Raw genomic sequence first — 17,894 nt, 5'->3', positions numbered from 1 at the left:
TACCTCAGCCTGATTGAAATCCAAGAAGCTTTGCTTACCTAGCTAACCTTGAAACCAAAGGAATATTAGTATTGCAAGTGAATGATTCGTTTATACTATTAGCTAGGCTCATCATGATTGTATTAGACATCAGTTTTTACATAATAGACTTTTTAGTCCTCTTAATTCTGTTCTTTAAAATGATTTTGCTGATGTATCAGTAGCTTAGGAATTTGAAAATTGAATTTTAGTACCCGCCTGCTGCTTAGTTCTAGAATAATGGAAGTATTCTGTATTTGACATACACCATACCTCTTAATAGCAAATCTTGCTGAGTTTGCTGCTGGTTATACATCATTATCGAATGACACAACAGCATTCTCTACATAGTAGAGAAAAAGATAGTTTAGGATGTGAGTAAAAGGACACCATTATGCTGAACTGCCATGTGGTGTGAGATTTTTTATGAAGATTTTCTCTTTTATTCAAATGTTGCCAAGGATTTGAAGCGTTCATTACCAGCTGGACTTGGTCTCTCAGAAACCCAAATTACATCTCATGGCTTTGACAATACCAAAGAGGGGGTTATTGAAGCAGGAACATTTCAAGGTAAGAGCCTACATATTTTTAAAGATGGCTGGGTGGAGGATGGGAGAAATGCATCAAAAGCTATCTTTATTAATAAAGCATAATAAAGTCCTTTGATTCTGTGATAAAACACTGATTTTATAAGCATAATTTTTTCTCTTCAATTTAAATAATTTAGGAATTGTTTTAGTAGTCTTTATATAAATAGATCAATATGCATAATTTCACTGATTATTAAAGAATTTGTTTTAAAATATTAAAGTAAAAACTGAAAAATTATATAAAAATGCAGATTTAAATTATTTTAGCTTTTAACCACAAAATTTATAAGTATTATTTTATATAAATACATATTTCCTATTTCAAAACAATTAGAAAAGTAACTTTTGTTTTTCCTGTTATACATTCCATGTAAGAGGACTCCCAAGACCACCCTCAGATTCAGTAATTTGCTGAGAGTACTCACAGAACTCAGTATATAGTCATACTCATGACAATGATTATTACAGAGAAAGTATACCAAACACAATTAGCAAGGGCAAAGGATGCCTGAGGCATAACTTACAAGGGTCTTCTCCCACAGGACATTAGACAGCAGTCATTAATTATGTTTAATTCCCCCAGCAGACGGTGACAACATGTATGAACTATTGTGAACCAAGGAAGCTCTTTAGAGCCTCAGTGCCCAGGGCCTTTATTGGAGATTGCTTGTATAGGCACCCTCTGCCTGGCAGGTACCAACATTCCAGACTCCCAGAAGGAAAGCAGGCGTTTAGCCTAAACCACATTGTTTGTATAAACAGTTTAGGCATAGTGAACCAGTTTTACCATTCTAGGAACGGAGGCCCAAAATATAAGTTTCCAGATGCCAACCAAAGGCCAATTATGTAAGCTGGACTCTTTAAGGATAAACAGACTTGCTATGTTAACTCTTTTCTGCACACATTTCATATATAGGTCTATTTTTAATATAAGGGAAAAGTTGCATCCTTTTAATACTTTGCATATAATAACCTTTTTCAGGTGTTTTTTTAATTTTCATGTGAGTGAAAGTAAAACCATGTAAACATTTGGATATAAAAAATGAATTGTTTTCTTTCTTTAGCTATAGTTAAAATAGTAGTTATATTTGATGTTCAATGAAGTATATTTTAAAACTTCATTATAATTTCATAAAATGAAGAAAAATCTCTGTGCCTTTGCAATCCTTAGCCCTCTTGTAGATAATAGTATTCTGTATTTTTATTATACTAATAGCCAATACTTGATTGAGAAACAACTTATATTTTGAAATATATTCTTTCCTAAATGGGTCCTGCAAATAAGCATTTAGGATAATCCAGAATAACAGCCTCTGCTCTAGGCTATAAAATGAATGGGCTATCTAGTGACATCATTTTTCCCCCTTTTTATCCTTAGGTTCAGAAAAATAAAACCATAGAAAGGTAACATACGTGTCAGTATCTCAGTAGTCATTATGTAGCATTCTGGCTAGCATATCTTATCTAGGGGATAACTTTGATTTTGAAAGGGTTGACTGCCTAAAATTATGAGTGCTTAAAGGATAAAAGGCTTGCATAATGTGACACCATTTTTGGACCAGTCACCAATTTCCAAATTTAAATGTCAATAGGAAATATAAAAATGCTTTTACTAGTAAGATGTTTTAAGTGTTCTCCGTGAAATTATTTAACTGATATTTGGTTTAATCTTTTTCCCCTTAAGTAGAATAGTAGTATACAATGATTGAAATCAACTGACCATTATAAACTGTTGTGTGTAAGCATGGAAATGCTGACAAGTTTCACTTGCTTATTGGTATATCCTAGTCCTTCAAAGTGGAATAAAAAATATGTTTCATGATAATGGCAGTAATTTATGTCTCTTTGAATTGTCTTTATGTAATTTTTTTAACATAAGTTACATTGTTGATCAGTATATTAAAAAGAATCATTCTGCCATATGCAGATTAGTTAAGCATTTATTAGAAAGCTGTAGTTTTTTTGTTTTTTTGTTTTGTTTTTTCAGAAAGTTGTAGTTTTAAGTGTCTTTGTTTAAAAGTGTTTACAGATAAATTGGAATGAACATGAGAAAAAGCAACACTATTAAAATATATGAAATTGGTCTTATGGAAAAAATGTAAAAGGACTTGGGGCTCTTTTAGCTCTCTGGAAAAATGACTGAATAATAACTTAATAATGACTTTATTACTTGAACAGTTGCTTCAAGAAAAGTATTAACCATTTACTTTTCCATCTCTAGAGCAAACTTAGGAGAACTTACACTTAACTTTTTTTTTTTTTAAAGATTTTATTTATTTATTTGACAGAGAGAGACACAGCGAGAGACGGAACACAAGCAGGGGGAGTGGGAGAGGGAGAAGCAGGCTCCCCACGGAGCAGGGAGCCCGATGAGGGGCTCGATCCCAGGACCCTGGGATCGCGACCTGAGCCGAAGGCAGACGCTTAACGACTGAGCCACCCAGGCGCCCAAACTTATACTTAACTTTAGCCTACCAACAGCAAATATTGAAATCTACCTAACAAATACATTGCAGAATTAGTAATAGTGGGAATCATGAATAAATCAAAGCTCATTAGAGTGAAGTACACTTGATACCTGAGTTTTGTTTTAGTGGGTGTTGATCATTACCTACATATATTCATATTCCTAGATTCCTGTTATTGAGGTGAAATGGAGCTAATTCCTCAAAATTTAGGCAATAAGCAAGATTTTAGATTTTTAAGAATTATTTTTTATTGGATATTAGTGAATGATTTTAGTATTGAATTTAGTCTAAATTAGTGGTTTAAAGGGTTGAAGATACAGAGAAGTGATAATAACCCAATGAAAGGAAAAGGAAAAGGCTGCAGTACCCAGTTACCAGGGCAACCATGTCTTTTGCTATTTTAGTTTGGAAGGTTCCAAATCATTTGTTACATATATTATACACATCTCCTGTGTCATGGGATTATTTCTTATGAAAGATTAATAAACAGTAATAACCAGAACAACAGAGCTCTGTTCCTGGGATCATCAAGAAGTAGAATTACAGTAGTCATTTTTATTTTTAACATTTGCTTATATAACAGAAACCCTTGTGCCTTGGATAATAGAGATAGTCTTTGTTTAAAATGGTGATTGGATTGGATAACCTATTAAAATGCCTTCCAACTCACTAAGTAATTTATGGATTGGTGTTTTCTGTATTGAATTTAATAATGGAGATTTTAAGGTGTGAATTCAGAGCATCTGAGTCTCTGATAAGCTGTTTTACCCCTCTGGGGTTTATTTCTCCTATAGTTTAATGTCAGACTTAGTTGATTTCTGTCATCCCTTCTAATTTTAAATTTTATAGTTTATCAGATTTACTTTGAAAGGTAGTGCCAGTCTATTTAGGTCTATTGCGTGTTTGGATTTTAATGTTAGATCTAGTTCAAATTAAAATTGGTTTTCATATTATTAAAACTGGTGACTATTTCTCCAACAGAACTTAGTATATCTGGGATATAATCAATTTTTACTAACTCTAAGTAAAGAAATTTGATCTTGATTTCTGTTCTATTAGAACATTTTAATTACAAATTTGTTTCATTATATGATTTCTAGGGAACTGGGAGAGTGTAGTTGAAATAAAAGTACCTTACAGACTTGAAAATATTCTCAGCTGAATGTGGAAGGATATTAAGTTTTTCAACTTTTAATTATCATTCCCTTAAAGATGTACAGACTTCAGAATTTAAAATAAAGAAAGCAGTTGAAGTTACATGGTTTTATTTGGTTTAATGCCGGACATTAGAACAATGTTGGATAGTCAGTTTTCTCATTTTGTAGATAACTAAGGCTCAGAGATATTAATTAATTTGCTAGGACATTCCTGCTACTATGTGGCAAATAGAGCCAGAATTTCAAATGCAGAGTTAAGAATTTAAAATTCAGTTGTGTTTCATTCAAAAATTGTTTTTTTCCTATGATTCTCAAACTTCCAGTTGAATTTGAGAATAATTTGAGTGGCTTTTAAAAAACCACAAATGCCTAATGTACAGCATGGTGACTATAGTTAATAATACTGTCTTGTATACTTGAAATTTGCTAATAGAATAGATCTCAATTAACCACGGAAATGTAACCAAAACAAGTGATGGATATATTAGTTTGTGGTAATCATTTCACAATGTAAACATATATCAAAGCATCACACTGTACACCTGAAATATATACAGATTTTTTTGTTTAATAAATAAAAATAATTGAATAAAAAAGGTAAAACTGAAAAAAAAAAAAAAAACCTACAGATACCCACTGATGATCAGTAGATCATCTTGTGGAGTGTCCCAGCTATGTTTTAAAAGCTCCATTCTTGTGATTAGTTAGAATAGCACTTTACATCGGCACTTTTCAAACTTGAGAATACATACAAATCAGCTAAGGATCTTGTGAAAATGCAGATTCTAGTTCAGTAGGTCTAGGACAAGGCCTGAGTGTTTGGATTTTTAATGAGCTCTCAGGTGAAATCCCTGATGTAGGTCCCTTGCATCCATACTGTGAGTAGCAGTGATCTACACTGCGTGCTATTGGATTTATAATGTGAAATTTTGGACTACAATTCTTGTGAACGCTGTGACTCGTACACATTTTTTTTTTTTAAAGATTTTATTTATTTATTTGAGAGAGAGAGAATGAGAGACAGAGGGCACGAGAGGGAAGAGGGCAGAGGGAGAAGCAGACCCCCTGCTGAGCAGGGAGCCCGATGTGGGACTCGATCCCGGGACTCCAGGATCATGACCTGAGCCGAAGGCAGTCGCTTAACCAGCTGAGCCACCCAGGCGCCCACTCGTACACATTTTGTGAATTCTAATTTTGGGACATTATTACATACCTTTGTTTATTTAAAGACGTTTCCTTTGAATGTAGAAGTAGCACATTATAAAATATTTACTTAAGCTTTAAATCGTTCAGCTATGGAACTTTAATCATATTCTGTTAATTGATTTGGAAATAGCAGAGTCCAGGTAAAGTCCTGTTTAGACGTGATCTTGCCAAGTTTTGTCTTATATGTGTTTTGTTTGGTTTCAACAGTTCCATGAAAAGTTTATACAAGAACTCGCCCTGATCACATCCATTTATTTTTAGTCCATTCCTGCAAGAAAGCAAATATATTAATTCCAGTTTTTAATCCTAGCTTTTTAATATTTTAAGAGCAATGTCAGTAAACCAGTACTCACAATGTGCAGTATGTAGAGGAGGAAAAGGATTTTCACAGTTAAATGTCTACCCTTTCCAGGTTCCCAAGCACCACCATTGCCATCTGTTATGTCTCCTAGCAGGGTTGCAGCTAGTCCGCTGGCTCAGCAAGGAAGTGATTTAATTGTTCCTGCAGGTATTCACTGCACTGATTGGATAAAGCCCTTCTTGCTACTTCTGAAACTAAACTAATTCACTCAGTTTCATAATCCCTTGCTTTATATTCTTAGGTGTGTGTAATTCTGGCTTTTTTTGGTGGCTGCTGCTTTCTTTTTTAACAATAACGGAAATAATCTTTCTAGGCATACCTATTTTTCTGGCTTTTCAGTGTTATTAACTATATATCTTAAACCTGAAATTTAATTCACTTTAAGATTAAAAAACATTGTAAAATTGGATTCATTTTATTTTATTTTTAAGATTTTATTTATTTGACAGAGAGAGACACAGCGAGAGAGGGAACACAGCAGAGGGAGTGGGAGAGAGAGAAGCAGGGTTCCTGCGGAGCAGGGAGCCCGATGCGGGGCTTGATCCCAGGACCCTGGGATCATGACCTGAGCTGAAAGCAGACGCTTAACGACTAAGCCACCCAGGCGCCCCAAAGTGGATTCATTTTAAATCATGCTTTCTTAACTCTGGAAAAATGTAGATTTACTTATTTGATCCTCTCAGCTTTGCAGCTCTGCTCTCTGTTTTCGGTTAAACAAAAAAGGAGCCTTCAACAACTGGGTTGTTCATTATTTGGAATGGGTCAAGTGGAAAATGTTGTATCTTCCTATTTTGAACCACAGCTTACAGATAGCTTGCAGATTGCAACAAAATGATATATAATTTACCAGTTATGCCCAATGAAAAGTACTTGGGGAAAATGCATTTCTTTGCATTGAATTTGCTCTATACTTTAATATTGCTGGACTCTAAAAACAGGAAAAAGTTGAACTACATATTTCTTTTAACATATGAAATGTTAACGTTCTGTATTTTGTTTCTATGAGAATTTTGTAAATCTTAAATGTATTTGATTTTATATACTGTTCTTTATCTTAGGTTATGGTAAAGTTGTGGCAAAGGCTGGTCTGACTGTAGGAGTAAGTGAGAAAAGAAATTTTTGCTCTGACTTTAAAAACCATTTTTTAGAACTTTTTCTCTTCTCCTTATTTCATTGTTCTTTTTAAATTATTATGAAGTTTTTACTCTAAGTCATTAGTATCATAAGCATTTAACTATTTTCTTCTATGAAAAATATTTTACTATAGAAACTATACTGGTAGAGTTGCTTTTATGTCATAATTTCTTAATAGTTGGAGCAATACATTGTCAGGGCTTTATACTGCCTTTATTAATTATGGCTTTTTGCAGGAGGGTGGGTGGTCTCTTGAGAAAAAAAGGAGGTACAATGTAGGTCTTGTTTTAGCCTGGCCTTTCATACTGGTGGTAAGATATTTTTAATGACTATCTGAAATTTGAATTTTATTTTTAAATCCTCCAAAATTATAGTAACCTCTGTTGTTACTCTGTTCTACATTGTATGATGAAAGGAGATCACTGTGAAGAGTACATAGCCTTTCCAGATTTTTACTGACACAGTTTTTTTTAGGGTCATTAGGTTATAAGATTAATTGTGGGAATTTTGTTTTCTAGAAGTAAAGAGCTTATTTAGAAAAGAAGGCTGGTTGCAGCATTTTTTTTTTTTAAGACGATAGACAAACCACAAAGCATTTGTGTTTAATTGGCAGAAATATTTTTTAAGTGTTTGGAAATTGTCCTCAATTATTCCAGAAAGTTCTAGTTCTTTACTTTGTGGAAACCGTTTTATTTTTAAATGCGTAAGTAGTTTAATTTGAATAGCATCAATGGTTTGGGTTTTTTTCCCCCCTACTTGTCTTTATCTAGTTTGTGTTTTATCTTCTGTTATGATCATGCAGGTGGCCAGAGAACACAGACCAAAAGTGGACCAGTTATTCTAGCAGATGAAATAAAAAATCCTGCAATGGAAAAGTTAGAGCTTGTTAGAAAATGGAGTCTAAACACCTACAAGGTTTGTATTTTTTTAATGTTTCCACCCTAACTGGCTCTAAGAATTTTCATTTGTATGTTATTCAAATTATTATTTGCAATTATATGAATATATAGGAAAGAATAATGCCTCTATAAAAATACAATTAGAAAATGAAGTACTTTGTTTTATTGGTCTTTGCATAAATGTAGTCTAAAAAGTCAGTAGCAAAAGAGTAAAAAAGCTATAGAAATGCTTATTAATTGATAGTACATAATTGAAGGATAAATATATTACCTTGGAATATGTTTGCCTGTAAAACTGCTATAGACATATCTATCCCTACCTCCTCTTTTTGATACCTTATAGTAACTGAATGTCAAAGAGGTATAGTCATTTTTCAGAGTTGGAATTCTCTGATCTTATTGTAATAATTAAGCATTAACTGTATAGACAGCACCACATTGCAGATGAGTTGGACTTCAAAAATGTATTGTTGTTAGTTGCATTGCCTCAGAGTAATTGGTGGCTCTTTTTTTGTATGGCCTCTGTAAAACAAATAAGCAAATTATTTAATCTATAGTATATTTGATGTATTACAAATAGCTCAAACCACAAATCCATAGTACCTTTGAATCCCAACAGGGACAAAACAGTAGAATTTAAAGAATAGTTAGGGGCACCAGGGTGGCTCAGTCAGTTAAGTGGCTGACTTTTGATTTCAGCTCAGGTCCTGATATTGGGGTGGTAAGATCAAGCCCCACATCGGGCTCTGCACTCAGTGCGCAGCCTGCTTGAGATTCTCTCTCTCCTTTTCCCTCTGCCCCCTCCCCCTGCTCAAGCTCATGCTCTCTTTCTCTCTTTCAAATAAATAAATAATCTTTTTAAAAAAATAGTTTAAAGAACAGTTGAGTGGATGAAAACCCTAGTTACTCAAGTCAGAGCATTGGCCATAACACTCTCTATATTTGTGAATTGTTTGTGGAGGTAGTGGTTTGTAAGTCAGGAATTGTCTATATTTTTATACAGAGGACATGTCTCTTATGTGTCTTCTCAAGAGTAATACAGAAGTGAATTTATTCTTTCAGGCAATACTTTCAGAATACTTTCAGAAATCATCTACAAAAAAACAGGTTTTCTTAAGATGATAAAAGTGCCCCTGAAACATGTTCATGAATCTTTCCAAAAATTATTTTCCTCATGCCAGTGTAGCCCTGATAAATGCCAATGGTAGTCGTCAAAAACTAATGCCAGCGTCAACTGTTCTCATTCAGGACATTGTATTTAATTATTGCTCCTTTTGTTATCAAGGATGTGGGGTCTCATTCCATGTATTGTTTCTCCCTTTGTATTCCCTCATATCACAACAGTTCACCCAGCTATCCAGATTTCTACTTCATCTTCTCATTGATGCCACATACCTCTTATCATTAAATGGACTCTGCCTCCTTAATATTGTTTGACTTTATCCCTTTTTCTCCATTCCAGCTTTCCCAGCCATAGTCCATATTCTTTGTTACTCTCACGTTACTGAATTAGCTTCTTGACAAAATCTCTTAGACTGCATATTCTACGCTGCCTAATATGGTTCACTCTTACTTGAAATTGTTCAGTTGATCCCCATTGTCTTTAGAATGGTGTGGATCTGACCCATCTACCTTGCCAACATTATCCCCTGTTCCTCTCTCCCACCAGTGGATCCAGTGATTCATACCAAATTATCCAGAGATTTCCGAAACAAACTATGCTTTCTCACACGTCTGTAACTTACTTATAACTTCATGCGACTATATTTGCCTACTGCTTGGAATTCCTCTTTTTGCTCCCTTTCATTTCACTTATTTGTCTTTCATACCAAACTGAGTTTCATTCATTAACTTATTAAATTTATTTATTCAACCATTCCTTTGTTCATTTATTCATGAAATTTGCCTCTAACTAGTAACATTCTGTGATCACACATTGAAACCTAAAGAATAACGGGCCTTAGTGGTGCTTCTCTGGCTCAGTTGGTAGAGCATGTGACTCTTGATCTTGGGGTCGTGAGTTGGAGCCCCACGTTGGCTGTAGAGATTACTTTAAAAAAAAAAATAAAGGACACCTGGGTGGCTCAGTCAGTTAAGTGTCTGCCTTCGGCTCAGGTCAGGGTTATGGATTGAGCCCCACGTCAGGGAGTCTGCTTCTCCCTCCCCTTCTGCCCCCCCCCACTCATTTTCTTTCTTTCTCTCTCTCTCAAATAAAATCTTTTAAAAAAATAAATAATTAATAAAAATAATAACCACCTTAAAAAAAATACAGGCCTTATTTCTGAATCAAGTCTTAGTAATTACAAATTATAAAATTTAAGATTTTGTTCATTTGAGCCTTCTTCTCTTGTGTCCTTTAGTTCAAGTTTCCCTTGTTCCCTCTTTTTTTCCTATATACTTATTATCTGTTCCCCATTTTTTGTCTTTTACCTCTACAATAATCTGAGTTGAATCATTGTTAAGATTCCATATTTATCTCTTATATTAACATACCACATTCAGCCTTTTTAAAGTTTATGTTAATGAAATTGACCAGCCTTTAAAATGTTGCACAGATGGCATAATTCTACATGAAGGAGTTATCATTCTCCTCAGAATGATTATTTTTAACTGAAAATTTTTTTCGTCAGAGCTTAATTGGGATGTTACAGCCTAAATCAGAAGAGAGGGGCGCCTGGCTGGCTCAGTCAGTAGAGCTTGCAACTATTGATCTTGGGGTTGTAAGTTCAGGCCCTGTGTTGGACCTAGAGCTTACTTTAAAAAAAAATTAGGCATGCATGGGTGGCTCAGGGGCCTGCTCTTGATTTTGATTCAAGGTATGATCTTGGGGTCCTGGGATTAGGCCTCACATTGGGCTTCCCACTTAGTGGGGAGTCTGCTTGAGGATTCTCTCTCTCTCCCTCTGCCCCTCCTCCCTCTTGCGTGCGGTCTCTCTCCTTCTTTCTCTCTCTCAAATAAATCCTTAAAAGAAAATTTTAAGTGTATTTATATTTTAAAAAAATAAATAGAAGAGAAAAAGAATGTTCTAACTTACATGATTTTAATGGAGTTTGTAGCCAGTGTGTCTGGGTTGGCATATGTTTCTCCACCTAAACAAGCTCAGAGTGTAATGACTTTATTGGATCTCCTTGACTCTGTTCTTATGGCTTTTTTACCTTTTCATTCCAAATTATGAGCTATATAGGACACTCATTGTCATTTGGATAATCCTTCAAGTATAGATTTTGATTTGGTTGATTTAGGTCTGTACTTATTATCCATTTTACTGTTGAGCAACTTTTGATTCTAGCTACAACTTTGATCTTTTTCTTGGACTTCAGCTCCTGCATGGTTTTTGGCCTTTAATCTCTCTTCTCTTTCTGTTCTCTAACAAATACTAAATAATTTTTGGGAAGATTGATGAGCATGTTTCAGGCACTTTTATCATCTTAAAAAAACCTGTACTTTTGTAGATAATTTCAGATCATATTTTAGAAGTATTAACTGAAAGAATAAATTCACTTCTGTGGGTGCCTGGGTGGCTCAGTTGGTTAAGCGACTGCCTTCGGCTCAGGTCATGATCCTGGAGTCCCGGGATCGAGTCCCACATCAGGCTCCCTGCTCAGCAGGGAGTCTGCTTCTCCCTCTGACCCTCCTCCCTCTCATGCTCTCTGTCTCTCATTCTCTCTCTCGCAAATAAATAAAATCTTAAAAAAAAAAATTCACTTCTGTATTACTCTTGAGAAGAGATAATGTGTCTGTATAAAAGTATAAACAATTCCTGACTTACAAACCGCTACACCCACAAACAATTCACAAATACAGAGTGGTATGGCCAATGCTCTGACTTGAACAGCTAGGGTTTACATCCACTTAACTGTTCTTTAAATTCTACTGTCTTGTCCCTGTTAAGATTCAGAGGTACTAAGTGGATTTGTGGCTTGAGCTATTTGTAATACATCAGTCACTTAAAGGCTTTTCCTCACAGAGACTATTTAGCACTTCTTTATTGGTTGTTAATTTTGGCTCTAAAAACAGGCTGGTAAAGCCATAATAAAGTATTTGCTTTAAAAAAAAACCAAAAAAACAGGCTGGTGATTTAAACCAAATATATAATGGGAACAATTTTAAGTTCAGGCTCTGATATATAAGTAAGTATTCTTAAATATTATTTTAATCTGCCTGATTTTATTCATAAATTTTGAATCCAAAATTTATTTATTTTCTTATTTATTCTTTTTTTTTTTAAGATTTTATTTATTTATTTGACAGAGAGAGACACAGCGAGAGAGGGAACACAAGCAGGGGGAGTGGGAGAGGGAGAAGCAGGCCTCCTGCCGAGCAGGGAGCCCAATGCGGGGCTCGATCCCAGGACCCTGGGATCATGACCCAAGCCGAAGGCAGACGCTTAACGACTGAGCCACCCAGGCACCTCTCTTATTTATTCTTATCCGCAGGAATTCTCACCCCAAAAAATAATTTTTTTAAGATTTTATTTTTTATTTATTTGACAGAGGAGAGACAGACAAAGAGCACAAGCAGGGGGAGCAGAAGAGGGAGAGGGAGAAGCAGGCTCTCCACTGAGCAGGGAGCCTGATGCGGGGCTCCATCCCAGGACCTTGGGATCATGACCTGAGCAGAAGACAGACGCTTAACCGACTGAGCCACCCAGGCGCCCCTTAAAATTTTTTTTATAAAGAATAGAGTAGGGGCACCTGGCTGGCTCAGTCAGTGGAACATGCAACTCTTGATCTCTGGGTTGTAAATTTGAACCCCACGTTGGGTGTAGGGATTACTTAAAAATAAAAAAATAAATCTTACAAAAAAAGAAAAAAAGAATAGAGTACTTTTAGAAGTCCATCTTACTATTATTATTTTATTTAAGAATGATCTCGGTTTCAGCATTCAGAGCTATTTGGCATGTTTCCCAAGCATTAAATACTTTCTTTAAATGTTTACAAATTTGTCATCAGTATTCACACCTTATCAAATTAATCTTTGTTGCCTATAAGCCAATATCTTTTAAACTTTCATCCCTGTTTTTCTTATATTATCTTACTCATTTACTGATTGACCTATTCCCCTTGTTCAGTTTCTAGTATTTTCTTTTATGCTCCCTTCTTTCCTGTCCTTCACCCTTAATAACTCTTTAGTATCTATCAGCTTTTGCCATGAAATTATTCTTTTCCTTGTACTTAAGTGTTTTTATTCACTTTTTGGTATTCACAGAAAAAGTTCTTGGTGCTGTTTAAATACTGAGAGTACACAGTGACTATCTTATAAATTCATGACCTGTATGATGGTGATTCATAATATTTTTTTATACAGTGTTTATCACTTTATTATATCCACCATCCCCCCAAGTAGGAGATCTCCATAGAGCAGTAGTTTACTTCTGCTTTAACCTTGCTCCATTTGTCTTATCTTCAAAATGGAGTCTTCATTTATAAGTATGGAATACTGAATAGGACTGTCAGCTCATTGTAAGTCATCTGCATTTTCAGCAAAGTAGGCTATCTGGAGTACTCTCACTTTCAGATTACTTAGATTGTCCTTAAGAGTGTACATTATCTATATTGGAATACAAGGTGGGAAAGGTCTGTTTCAAAACTTGTTTCTAGTGTCCAGATTTTAACACGCTTCATAATCAATATTGCCTTATGCTTCTTAGTGCCTTGGCTTCCTGGAAACAAAAAACATTTCCTCATTAAACCTCTGACCCCGCTGTCTGCTTGTAACCATTATTTCTGGGAAAAAATGGCCACTTAGACAACAGTAGGCATTTCTTTCATTTTGCCCAGTCTGCCAAGCTTCTTCAGTGAATTCTAGCTTCTTGACTTTCAACAGACTATTTTATCTGGGTTGCTATGGAAGGTACCATATGCTTTGGCTTTCACATGGAATAAATCTCTGATAATATTGCATAGGGAAAATCCTGGTGTGGATGAAAAGTGGTATATCTCCTTTATCTTGTTACTATTTCAGGTATTGTTTTTGCTGATGTTTCCCTCGTTAAAATGACAGTCTTCAGTTAAGCTTTTCTCTTGAAGTGATTTTCATCTTCTAAGAGTGTATGTGTTCATATGTTTTCCCATAGAAATAGTTTTATTGGGCGCCTGGGTGGCTCAGTTGGTTAAGCGACTGCCTTCGGCTCAGGTCATGATCCTGGAGTCCCTGGATCGAGTCCCGCATCGGGCTCTCTGCTCGGCAGGGAGCCTGCTTCTCCCTCTGACCCTCCCCCCTCTCATGTGTTCTCTCTCTCTCTCTCTCTCTCATTCTCTCTGTCTCAAATAAATAAAAATAAAATCTTAAAAAAAAAAAAAAGAAATAGTTTTATCTCTCTTCTGTGAGTTTAGCCTCTCACCTTTCCTGTCATTTTTTATATAGTTAATTTCTCTGCCTTTTAAAAAAAGAACTTTATTTTTAACTGTTTATTACAAGGATCCTTAATTGATGAGAATAGAGAATATATAGGGAATTCATTTCAGTTTTAAATAGAAAAACATGAGTAGTATATAATATACTAATTAGACGGATAAATATAGATTTATATGTATTGACAAGGAAAAATCTCAAGATATTTGGTCATAGGAAATATAGGATGTTATGTATAAGGATGTTATGTATAGCATAGCACAGTCTCATTTTTACTTGAAAAATATTATATATGTGAGTATAGAGGTTTAAGGAAGAGTCTAGACTATGCATCAAACTGTTAATAGTAGTAGTTTTCTATCATTTAGTGGTAGTAAAGGAAGGAAGAGGAAATTCACCTTTTATTTCATTCATTATTTTAATTGTTGGAATAGATATCAATTCTGTAACCAAAACTGTGAAAGACAAGATAAAAGCAAATTTGCAAATTTAAAAAATTGCAATATTTATTCCTTTTTTAGAATATTTTTGTTAACTTTAAATGATGAAGAGTATATTAATGCCCTATATAGTTACTCTCAAAATATATTATTGAGTAGTGAAGTTGCTTACAACTTTTTGTTGCTAAAAAAAATTTCCTGTATCATTATTTCTGGGGCAGGACAGAATAACATAATTTAATACTATTCTTTCTGGACAGAAGTAAAAGAATTCAGGAATCTCTCATCTCTACCTCTTTCTCTTCTTTCCTCCTTCCCTTCCTCTCTCTCTCTCTCTTCCTTTCTTCCCCTTCCTCTCTCCCCACCCTTCCCATGTCCTTGTCTTACCTCTTTCTCCTTCCTTTCTTCCCTTCATTCCTCCTGCTCACACACATACACACAGCTGTTTAAGAGGAAGATAGAAGGAAAAAAAGCATTTGAAAACAACAGGAGAATAGAATTTTGATATGCTTATTATTCCTATATTAACAGCCCACTCACATTCTTAAATCAATGCCAAGTATCTCAGTTGTTGTAAATAATCTACCTAAGTATGCTAAGTCTGAAATATGATTCTGTGAGGGAGCTCATCTGGTAGTATATAAATTAGCTCTCTAAGTCTTAAAACTTCCTCTGATTAGTAATAGCTATTAGATATGTCTGGTAAGTTTATTTTGAATCTTGATGAACTTCTCTAAGTGGGCTGACCATTTTCAGTTTTTTAAGGGTAGCTTGTTTGAAGCCCAAAATGGTATATGTCAAATGCTGTAGTATTTGTACTTCGGATTGCTATATTATTCCTTTCTCTTCTGTTCTTCCTTTTCTTCCTAAACAAAGTGCATCTTTCCACTTTTAGTGCACTCGGCAAATTATCTCTGAGAAGCTAGGCCGTGGATCGAGAACTGTGGACCTTGAACTTGAAGCTCAGATTGATATATTAAGAGATAACAAGAAAAAATATGAAAATATTTTAAGACTGGCTCAGACATTGTCAACCCAGCTTTTCCAGATGGTGCACACCCAAAGGCAACTTGGAGATGCATTTGCTGACCTGAGTTTGAAGTCACTAGAACTACATGTAAGATTATTTTAAATAGCTATTGGAGAGTGTGGAGGAGGAGAATGGCAATATTATTGTAAGATGTAATTTGTTACATTTCTGATTTGCTTAACTCTTAATAAATTTGGAATTGGTGTTCTTTTAAAATATTTCATGTAATTTTTAAGAAGGCCCAAATGACTGGAGATGTCAGCTAGAGGTTTCAGGGGAAGGGAGCTTGGTTAGAGGAAAGGAAAAGGAAAGTACTCAGCCTGCCTGAGTCTAGAAAAAATCATAGCTATGTGTATGTGAGCTTGGGTAGAAAGCAAAAAGCAAATTCAGGTACCTATTGAAAATCTCTTACCTATTCTCTACTATTTGTCTTGAACAAATAGTAACTTGCTTGACTGGATTCAAGATCTTTTACTGAAATCATTAATAGAAATTGTGAGTTTTAAAAATTAAGAATTTTAGGGTAATTATAAAATTTTTTTTTTGCATATATCTCTAAAATATTCAGCAAAGCATTCCTGAGAATTTCTTATGGTTTCTTAAGTGACTTCTTTGATGTCTTTTTTTTTTTTCCCCCCTCACCTGGAGCCAAAATCCTTTGCCTACAGACTTTCTAACTTGAAGACTTAGATAATTTAGAGCATTAAATTATTTGAAAATATCTAGAATCTTGGAAAAGAAAGTTTGGGTAGAGATGGTGATCTATCTCATAATAGTGAAGAATACTTAGATTCAATTCTAACTGAGTCACTAGATAGACAAAAAGAACTAATCTAATATTTGGGAAGCTGATTAATATAACAGCTGTAGTTATTGAGTGTCCACAATTTCAGTGTAATGGGCTGGGTGCTTTATAGCCATTGTATCATGTAATTTATCTAACAATACTGCAAGAAATGTTATCCCTATTTTATAGATGAGGAAACTGAAGCCAAGAGAGGTTAGGTAATATTTATAAGATCACCAAACAAATTAAAGGTAGAGCTGTGGGGCACTCAGGTAGCCCAGCAGGTTGAGCATATGACTCTTGCTTTTGGCTCAGGTCATGATCCCGATCAGAGTGCTGGGGTTGAGCTGGTGTCCAGGTGCTCTCAGCCTGGAGACTGCTTGTCCCTCACCCTCCCCCGCTGCTCCTCCCCCTGCTCATGCATGTACCTGTATGTGTGCTTGTGTGTGCTCTCTTTCTCTCTCTCTCTAATAAATAATCAAATCTTTTTTAATAAAAGGTAGAGCGGGACGCCTGGGTGGCTCAGTCAGTTAAGCATCTGCCTTTGGCTCAGGTCATGATCCCAGGGTCCTGGGATCGAGTCCCACATCGGGCTCCCTGCTCAGCGGGGAGCCTGCTTCTCCCTCTCTGTTGCTCCCCTTGCTTGTGTGTGCTCTACCTCTCTGTCTCTCTCTCTGACAAATAAATAAAATCTTTAAAAAAATAAATGAATAAAAAAGAGTAGAACTGAAAATCGTATCTATGTATAATTTATGTTTTATATATACAAACATACACATATTTGGTTTTGTTTTCATAGCCAAGGACATGTACAGACAGTGAGGCCAGGAGAGGGCAGCTCTGGGTGGGGCTCGCCTGTGCATGTGCACAGGGAGGAGCTACACCAGACTTGTCTGTGTTTCTCCATGATCTCTTGCTATCTCTTTAAGTGGAATCTTTAGAGAGAAAAATCCCCACAGTAAGGAAAGAGGTAGCCAGGGTATAGGGTCTGGGGAAGTGTTACAGCAGTGTTATCAGTGATGCTGCACTCAGTAGACCCTGCTACTTATAATAGTTAATACAGATTGGGGATTTACTATATGCCAGATACTGTTCTAAGTGGTTTATGTATGTACTAGCTCATTTAATGCTCAGTCTTAGCTAGTAGGTACTTTTATTATCTTCTAGATGTCAAATCCTTTTTTTTTTTTTTTAACAGAACTGAGAGGTTAATCCTCAGTATTCAAGTCCGTTAGACTCAGTTTTAATTTTTAAGTTTCTTATTTGAGCATCTCTAACCCTTTGTAAGGATTTGATAGTTAATGAGTTTTATTCCAATGAAAACATTTGCTTATTTTTTTAACAGAATACTTTTTTTAAAAGATTTTTATTTATTTGAGAGAGAGAGAGCAGAGTGAACGAGAGAGAACATGAGTGGGTGGGGGCAGAGGAGAGGGAGAAGCAGGCTCCC

The 17,894-nt window shown here is 35.3% G+C and overlaps 1 protein-coding gene across 4 annotated transcripts in view; it reads left to right on the top strand.

Annotated features, from left to right (window-relative positions):
• The window catches only part of ARFIP1 (ADP ribosylation factor interacting protein 1), a 112,764-nt gene that overhangs the window by 58,231 nt on the left and 36,639 nt on the right, over positions 1–17,894 (top strand). For 2 of the 4 annotated variants that reach the window (XM_044912867.1, XM_044912866.1), the window contains 4 exons: positions 480–588; positions 5,852–5,947; positions 7,737–7,849; positions 15,523–15,744. In XM_044912867.1, the coding sequence (XP_044768802.1) occupies positions 480–588; positions 5,852–5,947; positions 7,737–7,849; positions 15,523–15,744 (540 nt within the window). The remainder of the gene's footprint in view (positions 1–479; positions 589–5,851; positions 5,948–7,736; positions 7,850–15,522; positions 15,745–17,894) is intronic. The other 2 variants (XM_021698859.2, XM_044912868.1) reach the window with 1 other exon arrangement.

The sequence above is a fragment of the Neomonachus schauinslandi genome, chromosome 2 (assembly GCF_002201575.2).
Source record: "Neomonachus schauinslandi chromosome 2, ASM220157v2, whole genome shotgun sequence".
NCBI lineage: Eukaryota > Metazoa > Chordata > Mammalia > Carnivora > Phocidae > Neomonachus > Neomonachus schauinslandi.
Note: the sequence above shows the minus strand (reverse complement) of the source record. Positions and strands in the feature narration are given on the sequence as shown.